At 43.6% G+C, this 19,292-nt stretch overlaps 1 protein-coding gene across 3 annotated transcripts in view; it reads left to right on the forward strand.

Moving 5' to 3' along the window:
- The window catches only part of Nt5c3a (5'-nucleotidase, cytosolic IIIA), a 48,166-nt gene extending 29,852 nt beyond the window's left edge, over window positions 1–18,314 (forward strand). For 2 of the 3 annotated variants that reach the window (XM_048339499.1, XM_048339498.1), the window contains exons 2-10: window positions 222–270; window positions 6,178–6,276; window positions 7,765–7,834; window positions 9,180–9,226; window positions 10,862–10,947; window positions 12,934–13,023; window positions 15,481–15,643; window positions 16,863–17,063; window positions 17,684–18,314. In XM_048339499.1, coding sequence (XP_048195456.1) covers window positions 241–270; window positions 6,178–6,276; window positions 7,765–7,834; window positions 9,180–9,226; window positions 10,862–10,947; window positions 12,934–13,023; window positions 15,481–15,643; window positions 16,863–17,063; window positions 17,684–17,785 — 888 coding nt within the window. In that variant the 5' untranslated portion in view covers window positions 222–240 and the 3' untranslated portion in view covers window positions 17,786–18,314. The remainder of the gene's footprint in view (window positions 1–221; window positions 271–6,177; window positions 6,277–7,764; window positions 7,835–9,179; window positions 9,227–10,861; window positions 10,948–12,933; window positions 13,024–15,480; window positions 15,644–16,862; window positions 17,064–17,683) is intronic. The other variant, XM_048339497.1, reaches the window with a different exon arrangement.
- Window positions 18,315–19,292: the final 978 nt, after the last annotated feature.

A 19,292-nucleotide genomic window follows, 5' to 3' on the forward strand; every position in this document is an offset into this window, starting at 1 on the left:
GTGCTGCAGAACAGCTTCATCATCATATAGTTTTTTAAGCCCCAGCTTTGCTGGCCTAAGCTTCATAGGAGAAAAATGAGATACCTCTATCACTTGGTATTTAAATCCTACCAAACACATGGCCTAGCATGTCATTTGCATACATGAAGAGCCTGAAATTTATGTATGTCACGTGTGCCTCTTTTTCTTTTTCTTGCTGTGACACCACCTGGGAAATCCAGAAGATTGGATAATCAAGAAATGCAAGAGTCTGCTGTGCATTTGAAAATGGTGGGTATTGAGTATTTCATCTCCTCTTACTAATGGTGAACCTCCTGCCCTGAGCTCTTGCTAACCAGGGCATCACATGACTGAAACTTCACTCTGAGCATCATGGGACTGAAATTTCACCCTGCTCTTCCCTCACAGTGCTTGGCACACTACACAACCCCATTGCTCATTGCAATGAATTTGAAATTATGTTTGAAATCTTTTTGCTTGAAATATAGAAGGCATATTGTAGTGTTTTTTAGCACATAGTTTCTTTTCCTTCCTTCCTTTCTTCCTGTCTGTCTCTCTGTCTTTCTTTTCTTTCTTTCCTGGTTCTGGGCTTAAATTCAGGGCCTAGACACTGTCTCTGAGCTTTTTCATGCAATGTTGGTGCTCTGCCACTTGAGCCACAGCTCCACTTCTGGTGGTGCAGTGGTTAATTGGAGATGAGAGTCTCATGGACTTTATTGCTCAGGCTGGCTTCAAACTGTGATGCTCAGATCTCAGGCTCCTGACAAGCTAGGATTACAGGCATGAGCCACCGGTGCTCAGATCATAGGCATATAATCTTGCTTAATAAAGGTTGTTTATACACACATTTGGGGGAAACTAGATGCATACATACCTTTATACACACATGCATATGTTTATTTATCAATTTATACAGATGTATGAGCATAATACTTCTCAATCTTCCCATTAAGTTCATGTATTTCTGCACTACCCTCCAATCAGGGAATAAATTCTAGCAAATCCCATTAACCCACCACTGACTGGTGAAATGGCACCAATACAAACTCTCTTTGTCCATTTCCCTGCATACGGACAAGAAAAAAAAATCCAAAGCAAAGGAGAATGAAACTGGGTATTGTTATATATGCAGATTTAACCTTACATTTGTTTTATTCTGAAAGTACCAATAGAATTCTGTAGGTTCCTCATGCATCTTCTAGCCTCTGAGGTCTTCACATTTGTGGGGCTTTTTTTTTTTGGTGTTGTTGTTGTTGTTTGCCAGTCCCGGGGCTTGGATTCAGGGCCTGAGCACTGTCCCTGCCTTCTTTTTGCTCAAAGTTAGCACTCTACCTCTTGAGCCACAAAGCCACTTCTGGCTTTTTCTGTTTATGTGGTGCTGAGGAATCAAACCCAGGGCTTCATGCATGCTAACCAATCACTCTACCACTAAATCACATTCCCAGACCCCTTCAGCCTTCACTTTCTCTCCTCTGTAAGACACTGCTCTTTCTCTATTTCACACTAAACCCTCAGCTTTTATTCCTTTCCAGTCTGAGTGTGTAGATCCCACTGTCTTCCAAGACTGAGTCTCACTCTTCTTCCTGGAGCCTCAGTATCATAGCTCCCTTTCTTCTGTGCCTTGTATGTTTTATCTGGACTTTCAAGCACTGTGTTAGTTACTTGGGGTCCTGCTTTACATTCTTTGTTAGAACATGTGGTTGGAATATAGACTTTCAGAAGTCTTATAAAGCTGCAGAATGGATGACCTCATACTTAGGCTACAATGGTGAGCAAGTGGGTTAGGCCTTCTCTATCCTGATTGTGGTACACAGGGGACATAGCGCTGGATCACAGAAATTTGGTAATGCATAAGCTCCCAAAAAATGTTGGGTTCGTTTATTTGTGTTTTGACCTTCCAATCAGGAAGTTGAATAGGTGGCTTTAAATCTGTTACATAAATAACAGTCTTCTCCTTTGGGCTGGGCCAGTACTGAGCTCCAAGGCCACATTGAGTATGTATGATGAAAAACCAAGAAGGAGTAAAGAGTGGCTTGCTGGCATTAAGTTATTTAACTAATTTTTATTTTATTTATTTATTTTTTTTTCCCCATTCCTGGGCTTGGACTCAGGGCCTGAGCACTGTCACTGGCTTCTTTTTGCTCAAGGCTAGCACTCTACCACTTGAGCCACAGTGCCACTTCTGGCTGTTTCCTATATATGTGGGGAATCGAACCCAGGGCTTCATGAATACGAGGCAAGCACTCTTGCCACTAGGCCATATTCCCAGCCCCCTATTTAACTAATTTTTATGTAGGCCATTTTCAGAACAATATAGTCTCATGTTACAACAATTAACTTACATTAACTTAATGTTAAGATAATTAACATATAAGTAAAGTACAAATAATTAGTTTCCTCTGGTTAAACATGAACTACACTATCTGTACATTGTGAATTATACTAACCTTTAAGTTTTAGTCTCACATTTGAGCTTAAGAATAATGATGAATTACTAATTATTTCTGAACATACTTTCATAATTCCATCCTGGAATTAGGGTGACATTTTGTCTGAGACATTTTTACTGGACTAATGGTAATGATAGGAGCCCAGAAATTAGATGACTGTACATGGAGATAACTCGTTTTTATCTTGTCATCTTGTCATAATGCATCCGCAGGGTAATGCCAAAGAACTGAACATTGCCGTTGATTTGTGAGTGAAGTGGTACAATTTTCAAATCAGTTGTTCTACAAACCATATATGGAGGGCTGGGGATATGGCCTAGTGGCAAGAGAGCTTGCCTCGTATACATGAGGCCCTGGGTTCGATTCCCCAGCACCACATATACAGAAAACGGCCAGAAGTGGCGCTGTGGCTCAAGTGGCAGAGTGCTAGCCTTGAGCAAAAGGAAGCCAGGGACAGTGCTCAGGCCCTGAGTCCAAGGCCCAGGACTGGCCAAAAAAACAAAACAAAACAAAAAAAACCATATATGGAAGTAGACTGATAATTGAGAGTTCACTTCATCTGTATAAATGCAATACATTAACACTCAGAGCCAGTCCTATACCTGCTTATAATCTCAGCAGTTTTCAGAGGGATGCAGGAAGAGTGAGAGTTCAAGGCTAGCCAAGACTACATATTGAATTCAAGGCTTGCTTAGGCTACATGGCTGGACCCTGCCTCAAAATGAAAAAATCAGGAAGTAGAGATATGGCTCAAATGGTAGAGCCCCAGGTTTGAGGGACAAAGCTAAGCAAGAGCACAGCCCCAAGTTCAGAATTAGTATGTTAGAGATGCTTCCACAGCAAGGCTGTGTGCACCTAAGCTTTTGTATCATGGCATTGTTTTCGTTTTTGTTTTTTGTTTTACTTTTCTTGTTTTCTTTAACATTGTATCACTAACAAGTGGAAAAGCCTTCCCATCATTGAAAATAAGGTGTCCTTCGGATTTGAAGCATGATTGTGCAGTGCATCACCAATCCAGTCTTCATTTTGTACATGAAGAACCTGGAGGGAAAGAGATGTGAGGAAAGAAATGCGTGTGACACATTTCATATGCCTTCAGTCCCAGGGCTTCTTAGTGGTCTGGTAGCTCGTGACCTCCTCCAGACTGCAGTGCTTCAACTCTGTTGCCTGGATGCATCCTCAAAGGCACCTGGGAAGTATTTAGTGACTGTGTGTGTGCGTGTGTCTGTGTCTGTGTCTGTGTCTGTGTGTCTGTGCCTGTGTACGTATGTGTTGCAGTAGTAGACACCCATAATGATCATTTCTTTCTTCCTCTGCTGGGATTGAACTTGGGCTGCCACATTTCCATACTGATTGCCTGCGCCATCTTGTGTTCCAAGCAGGCGCTGCCCTCTCCTCTGCTACTACTCCTTGCTCCCTCCAGGGCTTATGGCCACTTGCTACTTATTTATCTGGAACAAGTGGCACCGTTGCTGATGCCCCAAGCTGTTGGTTCTCTTTGCAGACACTGATTGAGAGTCCAGAAAACAACCTTAAGGAGAGTTGAAGAACAGGTTTAATCAGTTGCCTGAAAACTGCAGTTTGTTTATAATGCAACATTATGGAAAATGAATATAGGCTCAAAGTTTCCATCCTTTATGATAAGAAGAAAGTTATAAAAAATTTAAAATAAAAAATTTATATCAAAACCATTGTGAAGTGTTGGGAAAGAGCAAAGCCTTGGGACAGGAGTTAGGGTGGTGACACAGCCAGGCAGTGATCTGGGTTCTAGTCCCCTGGCTGTCATCTGAAACCTGAGGCAGGTGGCCATTCTGAGCTTATGCTGGGTTTCGTGATGATGGTGTGGCTGGTAATGCTGTCCTTTACTCTTCTCAGTGGGATGGGTTAGTCATGGAGCCCAGCCTGCTGACCACCCTTTGTCCTCAGGGAGGCTGTCTGGATGAGAGTAGGTACAGGGCCAGGAGCTGGGAGGGGATCCTGCATGACAGCACAGGTCCTCACTGCTTGGGGGATGGTCTGGATTAGAGGACTCCAGCACCCAGCCCTTGCCTCTTTTGTTGTTGGTGGTTGTGGTAGACATTGGGCTTGAACTCTGGGCCTGGGCTCTGTCCCTGAGCTCTTCGGCTCAAGGGTAATATCTTGAGCCACAGTTCTACTTCTAGTTTTCTGGTAGTTAATTGGAGATAAGAATCTCACAGACTTTCTTGCCCAGCTGGCTTTGAACTGTGATCCTCAGATCTGAGCCTCCTGAGTAGCTAGAATTACAGATATAAGTACTGGTAACTGGCAAGCCCTTGCCTCTTGCTAGGTACTGACTGTGCAATGAATGGATGAATGAATGATCATGAAGGGATGAAGGGAGCCTGCCTGCCACTCTTGGCTACTGAGAGATCACTGTCTATAAATATTTTAGATACTTTCAGTCCAATTTCAAACCTTTCATCACAGAAACTCTCTGAAGCATTGTGATTACCCCATCCTCAAATTGGGGGTCTTCGTGATAAAGGGGTAGCTCAGTGGTAGAGCTCGTGTGTGTGTGTGTGTGTGTGTGTGTGTGTGTGTGTGTGTGAGTGTAGCTCAGTGGTACACCTTGGGGGGGGGGAGGGGAATTGGCTGAGCAGTAGAGCTCATGCATTCTCCATGCCTACTGATATGGTAGGTCCAGCTCTTTTCCTTCAGGAAGAAAATGCTAGCATGAGCACTTCTCTTTCTTTTGTACTTCTGGAACCTTCCAGCCTCTGGAAAATATTCTAGCCATTTCTAGAATCTCCATTCTTTCCCATATGTAGGAACACTGGAGGACCTGGTAGATTAACTTGTTAATCCAAGACAGAAGTCTAGGGACCTTTTATGCACATAACACACATGAAGTGCAGTAATATTGGCAATAGCCAATCTAGAATAAAAGCACATAAATAAAGCAATTTTAGTAATCTGAGGTACTGTTACTGTCTATGCTATGTAAGTCCATAGTAAAATAATTTAGCCTAAACCCACTATAGAAGAATTCCCCCTCGGGGCTGGGAATATGGCCTAGTGGCAAGAGTGCTTGCCTCCTACACATGAAGCTCTGGGTTCGATTCCCCAGCACCACATATATGGAAAACGGCCAGAAGGGGCGCTGTGGCTCAGGTGGCAGAGTGCTAGTCTTGAGCGGGAAGAAGCCAGGGAAGGTGCTCAGGCCCTGAGTCCAAGGCCCAGGACTGGCAAAAAAAAAAAAAAAAAGAGAATCCCCCCTCTCCCCTGTCCTGTGTGGTGCTGGGGGTGCTGTGTTTCCTGTGCTAGTAATCTTCTGACCTGTTCCACTCCACTTTTATTGGGGTAGAAATGAGAAATGGTAGCTGGGCATAGTGGTGCATGCTTGTAATCCCAGCATGTGCCATACCATGCCTGGCATAGTTTTAGTCTTCCAGGTGGAGACAATAAATGTGCTCTGAAAACTCTTGTGTGTCTACATGGTAATTAGATATGGTGACTTTCAGTTTTAAAATGGTGCCTCAGCCTTTCTTTGTTTGCTTTTGACACAAAGACTCACAATGTAGTTCAGCTTGGCCTTAATGTCTAGATCCTCCTGCCTCTGCCTCCCCAGTGCTGATCACAGTTTTGCACCACCATGTTGGGCTGTATCTCAGCATTGTTGTATGTTAAATAATACAGGCTTCTGCTTAATAGCAAAGGAACCAGGAAAAAGAGGAATTAAAATAGTTAATTTCCTTTTGCCTCTTAGATGCCAGAATTCCAGAAAAGTTCAGTTCGTATCAAGAACCCTACGCGAGTAGAAGAAATCATCTGTGGTCTTATCAAAGGAGGAGCTGCTAAACTTCAGGTGAAACCTTTATCATGGAACTATTTGTTTTTAATCACTTAAGTAGACTCATTTTCCTATTTGGATAAAATATCAGGAAAATGTATTTAGCCATTTTTCATCTATGTTTTGAGAACTTAAAATCTAAAATAATGTAGCCAGAATTGGCTAAAACACACAGAATGATAATGCTCTGTTGAGCACAAAAAGTACTAGCCTTGAGATAAATTTAGGTCTTTTCTCTTTTTTTCTCCTTCTCTCTCTGTCTCTTCCCCTTATCTTTGAAATAGAGATGCACTTTGCAGCCCACTCACTGTGTAGCCCAGACTACTCTGGACCCTGGCCTGCTCTGGACCCCAGCCATGTTCTGCCATGTCCAGTGGCCTCCTCGCCACCCTCCCTGTCTTCTCTCCCACCCCTGCCCTTCTGCCCTCCTCTCCTCTCCCTTCTCCTCCTTTTCTTTTCCTTTTTTTTCTGCTGAAGATAAAGCTCATGGCTCACATATGGCAAGTGTGTGCTCTACCACTGGGCTACTTTCCACCCCAAACGCTTCAGTATGGAGTATTAAGTTAACGAATACCACACATGTCCAGTCCTGGGGCTAGAACTCAGGGCCTGGGCATTGTTCCTGAGCTTCTTTTGCTCAAGACTAGCACTCTACCACTTGAGCCACAGTGCCATTTCTGGCTTTTTCTGCTGAGGCGGTACTGAGGAATTGAATCCAGGGCTTCATGAATGCCAAACAAGCACTCTACCACTAAGCCACATTCCCAGCCTGTAATTCTTTTTGAAGGAGCATTTTAAATGTAATTAAACCATAATGTGAATAGTCAGCTAAAAATTTCCTTTTTTAAGCATTTCTAAAAAATAATATTAATCCAGTCTGTTTTATGAGCCACCAAACTATTTCTGTATGCATAAGTAAGAAAATTAGATCCCGCATGTTAAATGGGATAGAGTGACAGATAGGTCATGTGTGGCAGGTTCACAGAGTAACATATGTCATGTGTAACAGGGTCAAGGAGTAGTGTGTATAGGTCAGGTGTGACCAGGTCATGGGGTAACATGGGTCATTTGTGATCAGTTCAGGAACTTGGAGCCTCAGGGATTCAGCTGTTGCCATTGTGTTTCTGTATGTTGAACGAGGCAGTTGAGTACATAGTGTTAAACCACAGAGAAGAATGGCTACTACAGTCTCATATGGAGTAACCACATCTGATATGGTGACAGACACTGGTCACGCTGCTTCCTAGTGATGGCCATCAACTGTGCCAGACAGCTGAGTGCATAGGTTATAATTACAGAGAGCCAGGAGTCTGTGTGCCCGGTGTCCAGGGTATTGCCAGTGTGGAGAGGACAAAGGGGACGGGGGGAGATAGCATGGGTTGGAGTGGACACCGAGGGATGGAGTGGATACTGCGGGGTGGAGGACCGCATGGAGCGAAGAGGAGAGCAGTGGTTCTGATCGTGATCTCTGTGGCTGCCTGATGCCTTTCTCTTTCCTTACAGATAATCACAGACTTTGATATGACACTGAGTAGATTTTCCTACAAAGGGAAAAGGTGCCCAACATGTCATAGTAAGTGTCACCTTCACATATCTGCCTGTCAGCTTCATGCACATGTCTCTGCATGGCAGTGTCACCTTCACATTTCTGTGTCACCTGTGTAACGGCCTTCCAACTATTGGAAATGAGGAGACCCTGGCTCCTCCTTACTGTGTGTTGAGGGTTTGTTTTTATAGGTGTTGTGGAAATGCTTCTTTATGTGTGGAGTCTTATGGTAAGAAATGGAGAAAGAAAGAATGGAGACTTCAGAAAACTTGTCACCAAATATAGACTGTTTAGTACTCAAGAATGTTTAACTGAGAGAAAAAGCATTTATCAAATACTCTGAGTTATCATTTGTAGAGTGCCTTTCTAGCTTGTGGAAAACCTTGGATTTGATCTCTAGCAACACACACACACACACACACACACACACACACACACACCAAAAAAGATCAACATAAAATCATTTATAATAACAAGAGCCTGGAAGCAACCTGAAAAATTAAGCACTCCAGAAATTGTGTAAATACAGACCACATTATGACTTGAAAAAACAATAAAAATTCCAGATGTGGTTTGAGCTCTCATCTAATTAAAAATAAACAAAACTTCAAAATTGAAAGAAAATATACCAACATTAATACTTTAGCTTGAATGATAGAATTAGTTTTTATAATACTGTTTTCCATATTTTCACATTAAATTCTCTATTAGGCAAAGGTGTTTTTCCCAGAGATATTTCTTCTATTTAATAAAAAAAGCTGGGGCTGGGAATATGGCCTAGTGGCAAGAGTGCTTGCCTTGTATACATGAAGCCCTGGGTTCAATTCCCCAGCACCACATATATAGAAAACAGTCAGAAGTGGCACTATGGCTCAAGTGGCAGAGTGCTAGCCTTGAGCAAAAAGAAGCCAGGGACAGTGCTCAGGGCCTGAGTCCAAGCCCCAGGACTGGCCAAAAAAATAAAAAATAAAATAAAATAAGCTGGGGCCTGGGACCCAGTGGCTCACACCTGTAATCCTAGCTACTCTGGAGGCTTAGATCTGAGAATCACAGTTTGAAGCCAGTCCAGGCAGAAAAGTCACTGAGACTCTTACCGCCAATTAACCACCAAAAAGCTGAAAGTCAAGCAGTGGCTCAAGCAGAAGAAGCTCAAAGACAGCACCCAGGCCCTGAGTTCAGGCCCCAGGACTGTGCCCTAAAACAAAAAAAGGGTGGAAAGGTCAGGTTTTAGCTCACAGTGTTGGTGACAGCAGCGTGTGATATACAATGTGTGCAGACCACAGCATTGAGACCTAGGATTGCACTAACACTGCTTGTGTGGGAGCCCAGAGCAGATGTTCTCTTACAATGTCTGCTTTGCTTCTCCCCTCAGATGTCATTGACAACTGCAAGTTTGTTACTGACGAGTGTCGAAAAAAGGTAAAGTAACCTCTGTGACCCAGCTAGTCACTTGTAGCTGTGTGTGTTTAACCACTTGGTGTCTGCTGGCGCCATGGGTTCATTGTCACAAGTGAGAGTGGACGCAGGTATTACAGGCTTCCTGCCACATGGCAAGCACCCACAGGTCTTACTGTGTCAGGAACATGTGCTCAGCGTATCATTTAGGAAAAATAAAAGTTGGTTATTTTATATTTTAAAAATATTTTTAATTATATTATTAAAATTATTTAATTAAATTACTAATTTAATTATTTAATTATATCATTAAAATTATATTTTTAAAATATAAAATAACAAACTTATTTTTCCTATGGCAGTACGGGAGTTTGAACTCGGGGCCTGTGCTTGCTAGGAAGGCATGCTAATTTAACCATGCCTCCAGCCCTTTTTGCATTCATATGCAGTCATCTGACTAAGCCAGCCTGGATCACAATCCTATGTGTGCATCCTGTGTAGCTGGGATGACAGGCATGCATCCCCACCTCTAGCTTTGCATTGGTTGAGATGAAGTCTTTCAAAGTTTTGGCCCCAGAGAGTCTTGAACCTTGATCCTGGTGATCTCAGCTTCCCAAGTAGCCAATATTACAGGCATGAGCCACTGCATCTAGCTTAACAGTGACTATAAGCATCAAAACTTAGATTTAAAACTTTTGAATGATTATTAAAATATTTAAGTTTTCTCTGTTAGAAAATTAAAAATACTTTGCCTTTAGTTTTATTATTTATTTATCTATTTTGCTGATCCTAGGGCTTGAATGCAGGACCTAGGCCACTGTCCCTTAGCTTTTTGGCTCAAGACTAGTGACCTACCACTTGAACCACAGCTCCACTTCTATCCTTTCTTGGGTGCTTAATTGGAGATAAGAGTCTTACAACTTTCCTGTTGAGATTGGCTTCTAACTGCAGTCCTCAGATCTCAACCTCCTGAGTAGCTAGGATCACAGGCATAAGCCATCAGCACCCAGCTATTTTATTTCATTGCAGGTACCAGGGGTTGAATTCAGGGCTTCAAGATCTCAGGCAGCTTTTTCCACCCATAGCTGGTGCTGTGCCACTTGCACCATGCCTCCACTTCTGCTTTTTTTCTTATAGTTAATTGGAAATAAGAGTTTTATAGACTTTTCTTCCCAGGCTGGCTTTGAACAGTAATCCTCAGATCTCAGCCTCCTGATTAGCTAGGATTACATGCGTGAATCACCAGTGTCACCAGCTTTTTTTTTCCTCCATTAAACTGACTCAGAAATGACTTCAGTCAGTACTTTGCTGATTAGCAGCCTCAGTTTACCTTTTCTGCCTCTGTTTGTCTTAACATAATAAGACAGTGTCATTGAAGCTCTTAGTGACTTCCTGTAAGAATTAAAGTTGCTTTGTGGTCAATTAGTCCAATTAGTTATTTATTGCTCTAAATTGCTGGCTGGGGAGTACTTTAAAAAGAATGGTGGCCTTTTGTAGGCACATAGAATTATATGTAAAATAGGGTCCATAGAGGCCCAATCAACTGTGGATCCACTTCATCTTGCTCTGTGACACAATTTATGAGAAACGACTTGTTGCCTTGTTTTGCTTTCTGTAATAAGCACATTAGCCACAAAACCATGTTTCCCACTCTTCTAGTTGGTGCAGCTGAAGGAGAAGTATTATGCTATTGAAGTTGATCCTGTCCTCACTGTGGAAGAGAAGTGCCCATACATCGTGGAGTGGTGAGTGGGGGGAGAAAAGCTAGTCAGACTCAGCCAGGTGCTGGTGGATCACGCCTGTAATCCTAGCTACTCAGGAGGCTGAGATCTGAATATCGTAGTTTGAGGCCAACTCAAACAGGAAAGTCTGTGAGATTCTTATTTCCAATTAAAACTACTCAGAAAAAGGCAGAAGTGGTGCTACGGCTCAGTGGTAGAGTGCTAGCCTCTGCAAAAAGAAGCTCAAAGATAGTGCCCAGGACCAACAAAAAAAGCTAGTCCGACTCAGTGCAGTTTTCCCTGGTGCGCATTCACAGTGGACCAAGAACAACAGTTGAGCTCAGGAGACTCCCTCTGACAGTCTACATTTAAGTCGAAGCTCTGTCAGAATCCACGAGACCCTGCACTTCAGCCTTGAAAACAAGGATGTTTTGAAAGAGGCCCATGAGCAAGATGTGCCTTAGTAGAGATGAACTGGCAGAACGTTTAGGTGCAGCAGGCATGTGATGGAGGCCAGACTCTGTGCCAAGAGAACCAGGTGAGCGCCTCCGGGCACTGGGAGAAAAAAATGCCACTGGGACCTGGTGAACAGAGCAGCAGATCTACTAGCTCGATCACACACTTCAGCCACACCACTCTAGGAGAGTCCAGCACGGATAAAATGCTTTCATTTGAAAACTTCAAGAGGCCAGGAATAGACTATGTGTCACCCCCTAGCCCATCACCCAGCAAGGCAGCTTGCACAGGGCATCTGCATTTCTGGTACTGAATGTTGAAGACAGACTCTACCCGCCCTTGGAAACAGAGCTGGACCTAGAGTGGCCAGCTGGTCTGTCCTCATCAGAAATGAGTTGACTGTGGGGCAAGGCCAGTGAGCTCACCAGCCAAGAGGATCTGGTCAGGGACACTGAAGCATCTGGCAATGAGTCAGGTTCTAAGGGCTCTCACCCTGAGTGGTAGGGCCCAGGGGACTACCTAATTATAAAGCATACCCATATGCATATATTCTCCATGCTGCACAGGCAGAATTTCAGAACTCAGACATTTCAGACCGTAAGATGATGACCAAGTGACAACTTACTGTCGTCACCGATGATTTGCCACCCTAGGTTGGCTCGTGTTTTTTTCTCCAGGCCAAGAGGAAGGTTATGGCCTGTTACTCTCACTACTTTAGCATATTCAAGCCAAGCCTGAGTTTGGGAGAACTGGGAAATGCAGGAAAAACACACATATCACCCTGAGGCACCCTGAGATATCCATTCATTAATGATGAGCTGAAATCTCTTAAGATCTAAGTGCAATATGGTGAGCAAAAATCATCTTCTTATACTCAAGAATGCTTTGCAGCCAGGTGTGGTGGTGCATGCCTGTAATCCCAGTACTACAGAGGCTGAGAAAGAATGATCAAGAGTTTTGGGCTACAATAGTAAGTCTTTGTGTCAAACAGCCACACACACACACACACACACACACACACACACACACACACACACACACACAAAAATGTCTTGCTAAGTGGGATCTGTATCCCTCAACCCATACCTTCAGACCTTTTATGGAACTGGTTTGGTTTTTTTTTTTTTTAAATAAGATCTTGATTCCTGCCTAGGCACATTCTTGGACAGTGATCCACCTGTTGTATTTCCCTGTGTAGCTGAAATGTCAGGCTGGTACCATCATCCCAAAATCTGCTGTTTGAGAGTCTCATGGATTTTTCTGCCTGGGCTGGCCTTGAACAATGACTTTCCTGTTCTTAGCCTCCTAGGAACCGGGAGGACATCTTGACACTGCCCCCATGTATGGGGCGAGGAGGGGTCTTGCAAGCCTTACTTTCCAGGCTGGTTTTAAAACATAGTCCTCCCAGGTCAGCCTTCCAAGTAGCTAGGAGTAAGGCATGAAATACTAGAACCCAGCTAATGTCTTTTGGTGGTGGTGGTGGTAGGGGTGGTGTTTGTTCCAGCTAATACTTTATCATTTGTATTTTTTTTTCCCTTTGGTCTTAACCTCCAGGTATACTAAATCACATGGTTTGCTTGTTGAACAAGGTATACAGAAAGCTAAACTTAGAGAAATCGTGGCCGAATCAGACATCATGCTCAAGTAAGTGCCAAGTACCAAGGGGATTTGTTATTGTTGTTGTTGTTGATATGTAGGAGGCCCTCCAGGGTTCCAAGGAGACTGCCCCCAAGGAAAACTGCACATGTGCAGGATGCATAGAGATTAGTACTGCCCGAAGGTGCCCGACTCATTTTCTCCAAAGCACCACCCAACTTCCTCGGAAGACAAACTACCTGTCATGAACTTGCAAATTTTCACTTATTAGTTAAGCACATTCACTTTCACCCTGCTTTGGGGCAGCATTCAATGTGTGTGTGTGTGTGTGTGTGTGTGTGTGTGTGTGTGCCAGTCCTATGGCTTCAAACTCAGGTTCTAGGCGCTGTCCTTGAGCTTCTTTTACTCAATTCTAGTACTTTACCTCTTGAGCCACAGTGCCACTTCCGGACTTTTCTGAGTAATTAATTGGAGAATAGAGTCTTGCGGACTTTCCTGCCTGAGCTGGCTTCAAACCAAATTCCTCAAATCTCAGTCCCCTGAGTAGCTAAGATTATAGGTATGGGCCACCAGTGCCCAGCTTAACATTTGCTTCTTTGAAGGCAGATTGTTGGAAAATGAAGGAGGTGACACAGTGATTGAAACACAGCTGACTAAAACATGCACAGGACAGCTTTTCCACATCAGCTGAGCCATGAACCCCTGTGGGAAACTGTTTTGACTGCAGTTAGTCAAGACCACATGTAATACACCAAAACTATGGCAAGCCAAACTTACTTGTGAACTTGTGCAACCAAAACCATTTCAAAATCCTTTAGCATTTTTGTAAGATGTGAAATATGAAAGGAATATTCAAATATGAAAGGAATCAAGTTGGAAAGTGCCGGGCTCGGGTCGCCTCCCCTGGCGCGGGGACTCAGGCTCTGCTGTGCTTCTAACAGCTCCCTTTCTCACCCTCTCCCCTGGTCACCCGACCCACAGGTAAGGCCAGGGTGGAGTGGGGGGCTCAGGAAAGACCTCAAGTGCACGGGGCCATACGAGATCGCATTACCCCCTCCTTACCCGTGAAGAAAGCCAGACATGCGCGGATCTCGGAGATGCTTAGAGAGCGAATCTGATTTATTAGGGAGGGGCAAAGGCTGATATGGTGGGAGGTGACGAGAGAAAAGGTGATCGGCCAGAGCGCTGACGATAGGCTGGGCTTGCCATAGGACCCCCTCATGAGCTAACGTCACTTGGAAAGCGCCACGCCAGGGGTGAAAACCCGCGAGACTGGGGGGCACATGGGCTGGTGAGAAAGTTTGGGGGCTGTTCGCAAAGCCGGTTCTTCTGGTTCCGGACCCAGAGAATTGTGGCCTGCTTCTGCATTCCCCAGGGCTGGGGGAAGGGCGGCGTCTTGGGCACACTCTCCAGTGCCCTTCCCCCTCAAGGCCAAGGCTGGACCCCAACAGGGAAGAACTTAGCTAAGCACCTTGTTTTTAAATTTCCAGGAATCTACTTTCTTGGTTCTCATATTCCATTGAATGTTGTAGGAAATGTTTTTTCATATAGAATTAAAATAGTGTGAATTAAAATATGTAATTTTCAATATTGTTTACCATCTGTTAAAATTTTCAACTCATGGGCTGGGAATGTGGCTTAGTGGTAGAGTATTTGCCTAGCATTCATGAAGCCCTAGGTTCAATTCCTCAGTACCACATAAACAGAAAAGGCCAGAAGTCTTGCTGTGACTCAGGTGGTAAAGTGCTAACCTTGAGCACAGAGCAGCTCAGGGACAGACCCCAGGCCCTGAGTTCAAGCCCCAGGACTGGAAAAAAAATTCAACTCATGAGACAAATATGATTCTGCATTTTTGGTGCACATGCTGTTGAGGATTGGGACCCAGGTCCTCACCCCTGCCAACAAGAACTCTGCCCCCAAGGAGCCTCCCACCAGCCAAGTGTTCGTTTTTCTTTTTTCTGTTTGGGTGATGGTGTATTTTAATGTGATTACTTCTGGGAGGAAATTATGAACTTGTCAGAAAGAGCTTGAGTACGGCTGAGAATTCCATTCATGAACAGCAGTGGATGAGGTTAACCTTCAGCTGAGAAGTATGACAAATGTGGTGAGGAGTTGGGAAGGAGATGCCAGGAGTACAGTGCACAGCTCTGGTGGCTGAGAGGACCCAAGCTGGTCAAGCCAGTGACCACCCTGAATGGGCTTTTCAAGGTGGGGGTTTAATTATCTGCCTTTAAGTGGCATAGATGCGAATCTGTGTATCCATATTAATTGCGGATGTAAACACATCTCATTTTATGACTGATTAAAAGAAAGATGGAAATAGAAATGAGCTATAAAATTAGGCAGAAATCTTTCTCTTTTCCCCTTCTAAGTAACTAGTGAATTTTTCCCTACCTCGTCTTACCCTCTACTCTCCACAGCCTGGGCAGGGCTGGGTAGTGGGGACTTCCTTTGATTAAGTCAAGGCTGGGAAGAGTTACCATGAGCTTGTCCTTTGCCCGGCAGGGAAGGATATGAGAATTTCTTTGATAAGTTGCGGCAGCATGAAGTGCCGGTGTTCATCTTTTCGGCTGGAATTGGTGATGTTCTAGAGGAAGTTATCCGCCAAGCGGGAGTCTATTATCCAAATGTCAGAGTCGTGTCCAACTTCATGGATTTTGATGAGAAGGTAAGAAGACAGAATCCGGTCCTCAGAATGACCTTTTGTCCATGTGGAGATGGGATTGCTATGTCCTGCCTGTGCCTCCAAGGTTGCCATACCCTGCTCAGAATTACTTCTAAAACCTGAAGCATTTCAATCATGTAAATTAATCTCTTTATTATTATTTGATATTCATTTAATTAGGTGAAGTCAGTAGTTCTATTATAGGAGTCATTATCTTTCCCAGTGTCCTATCTTTATCTTAAAAATAATAACTTTCTTACAGTGTCATTCATAAGTTAATAGACTAAAAACTTATTTGTGTGTCTGTGTGTGTGTTTGTGTGTGTGTGTGTGTGTGTATACTCCAGGGTTGAACTCAAGGCCTTATGCTCTCACTTGGCTTTATTGTTCATGACTAGTGCTCTACCACTTGAGCCACGTCTCCAATCTGGCATTTTACTGGTTAATGGGAGATGGAGTCTCACAGTCTTTGCTGCCCAGTCCAGGCTGGCTTTGAAATGCCATCCTCCAGGTCTTACCTTCCTCAGTAGCTAGGATTTGTAATGGAATGGGGCACGGGCTCGCTAATTAATTTACCATAACAACTGAAACTTCCATGTATAGACTTTATTTTAAAAGAAATTAGAACCGACACTGTTTGCATGAATCTTCCTAATCAAGAATCAAGACAGTGTATCAATCAATACATATGTATCAATACATAAAATGGGACTTTGTGATTAGAAATAAAATACAGAATAAGTGATAGTTGAATTCTCAGCTCATTGTGTTTTGCCATTTAGAGTGGTCACTAGAAAACAAATTATTTGTAGCCAGGTACCAGTGGCTCATGCCTGTAATCCTAGCTACTCAGTAGGCTGAGATCTGAGGATCCTAGTTCAAAGCCAGCCTGAGCAGAAAAGTCTGTGTGACTCTTTTCTTCAGTTGAACATCTAAAAACCACAAGTAGAGCTGTGGCTCCAAATGATGGAGCACCAGTCTTGAGCACAAAAACTCAGGGAGAACACCCAGGTTGTGAGTTCAAGACCCAGGATGGGCACAAGAAAAGGAAAAGAAACTCTTCTCACAGTACCATACACTCATGAGTGTGGTGACTAGTTAGCATTGAGACCTCTAGTGTCAAAGAGAAGTTTATACATAGATGGAATCTTAGTGAATTTATTAAGAACTATGCAATAGGACAGTTGGAAGCTGTCATTTCAGAAACCTTGTATTTCTGACAGGGGGTGCTGAGGGGGTTTAAGGGAGAACTGATCCACGTATTTAACAAGCACGATGGAGCCTTGAAACATAGTGACTACTTCGGCCAAGTGAAGGACAACAGTAACGTCATCCTGCTGGGGGACTCCCAGGGGGACCTGCGAATGGCGGATGGGGTCGCCAATGTCCAGCATGTCCTGAAAATCGGCTATCTAAATGACCGGGTGAGTGTCAGGTCTGCAACTTCTTTTTAAGAAAAAAATATGGCACTTGCTCAAGATGCATGAGCATGCACTTATGTAACCTCTTTGCTTTGGTGACAGCAAAGTGAGCCACAGCGTTGGCCATGGGAGGCATTCATCTCCAAGATGGCTCCAGGTGCTGGGCATGCGCCTTGCTCACCAAGATCAAAAATGTCTCCAGCCAGTGATAGTGGCTAATGCCTATCTTACTCAGGAGGCTAAGATCTGAGGATCAGAGTTCAAAGCCAGCCTGGGCAGGGAAGTCTGTCAGACTCTTATCTCCAGTTAATCAGCAAAAAACTGGAAATGGTGTTGTGGCTCAAGTAGTAGAGCGAAAGCCTTCAGAAAGAAAAAGAAGTCTTAAGACTTTCAAGTTTCCCTCAATCAGCAATGCCTGGTTAAGACCCATGGACAGGAGAAAAAAACATTCTGGAAGAAAAGGTACAATGTGTCAAACACATCTATCAGCCTTAAAAGTTTGAGGAAAGTTTTATGCACTTGAATTTCATTTGCTACATTCTGTAGCTCTGCCTTTATGAGATTAATATGCACATTGTATGCTGCTCGCTGTGCTGATTTATCTCTGTTATTCTCTTGATTAGGTAGAAGAGCTTTTGGAAAAGTACATGGACTCTTACGATATTGTTTTAGTCAAAGATGAATCATTGGAGGTGGCCAACTCTATTTTTCAGAAGATTCTATAACAGGTGTGTTTCTAGAAGGCCTCAGGCACAGCTTTATGGACTGCCTCATCCATTGTGCTGAAGGACTCCTGTTTATAATGTGGTTTTGCTCTTGAAGTTTTCACTATATGGTTGAAATGCTTTCAGACCTGTCAGTTCGTCAGCTGGAAACTCCTCTTGCCCACCTCAAGACACTCCTCGCCACATTTTAAAAACTGCTTTTTTAAAAAACTTAAAGCCAAAATTAGAAAGGTATTTCCCCACTTATCCAGAATGAGCCTTTTGTTTAAAGGTATCACGAGGTCTTCAACCACAGGGATGTTTGTAGAAGTGTTATGAAATGGTGAGAAGCTGCATGATTTGTAGTGTGGCTGCTCCATTGTGGATTGTGATGACCATGGGTGTCAGCAGCTCCTGCGCTTGTGTTACACAACCAGTCACCATTTCCTAGGAAACACTGGCAGGTGTGTTTGGAACATAGCCAATCATGTTTCTGAGTGTTGCAGGTTTTCCATGTTATGCAGTGACAATACACATATGGACATGCAAAGCCTTTTCATTTTCATCTCTGCAATCTGAGCTATATGTTTCAGCCATTACTGTACCTATCACCTGCCATGGGTTTGCTTCCTGATCCCTCCTCTTCCTCCTTCCTTCATTCTGTGACAGGTGAGTCCTAACATCCTTGTTGTAGTGGCTATTTGTTTTACATAATTGTTTAAAGTCATGTAGTGTAAGTCCAAAAGGGATTTGCAAGGAAAATTCAACCTGGCCTTCAGAAAATACTGAGGCTTGTGAAAATGATTCTTCCCCACTAAACACCTCTGGAGAGTACTTCCTTGTGCGTTTGCAAAGGGAAATAGGAACCAATCCAGCTTCCATTCTAAAATCTCTGCTGCTGTTCCACAATTGCCTTTTAGAGGCTTAGATTTGCCACCATGATACATTTCTACCTCTGACCTTGAACTTCGGAAGCCATGGGCAACGAAGTGGTTTGCTCTGGCATCTGAGTTGTGATCACATGGCATGTTGGTTGGCTCCTGGCCTCCACCATGATGGTGGTCCTGAGGAAGAGGAGGAAGTGCAGCCTTTCCCCTACTCCACTATTTCTTTTTTCATAAACAATGAAACAAAATACGAAAGAGCAAAAGGTAGGCTAGACCTTGTTTAGGTATTTCTAAGGTTGAGCTTGCACCAAAGAGGTGACTCAATAGTAGAGTACTTGTCTAGCAAGCTAGAGACCCAGGGCCCCACCCAGCACTGCAAAAGGAAAAGAAAAACCCTAAAACAAAGTGTGTACTTAGCATGTGTAAGGCTTCAAGTTTCAGGTTAACACAGGAAAGCAGGTAACGTGCATGGAAATGTCAGGACTTACTGGAAGGTTTTTCACATAGAAAAAAAACACAATAGAAATGGGAGATCTGACTTCAGCATTCTACTGTCATCCTGGATGCCTTCCAAAGGCCTGCATAATGTAACCATTAAAAATGGTGTAAGTGTACAAAACGCTAAGACCTGCAATTGTCTT

Source organism: Perognathus longimembris, chromosome 2, assembly GCF_023159225.1.
Source record: "Perognathus longimembris pacificus isolate PPM17 chromosome 2, ASM2315922v1, whole genome shotgun sequence".
Taxonomy (NCBI): Eukaryota; Metazoa; Chordata; class Mammalia; order Rodentia; family Heteromyidae; genus Perognathus; species Perognathus longimembris.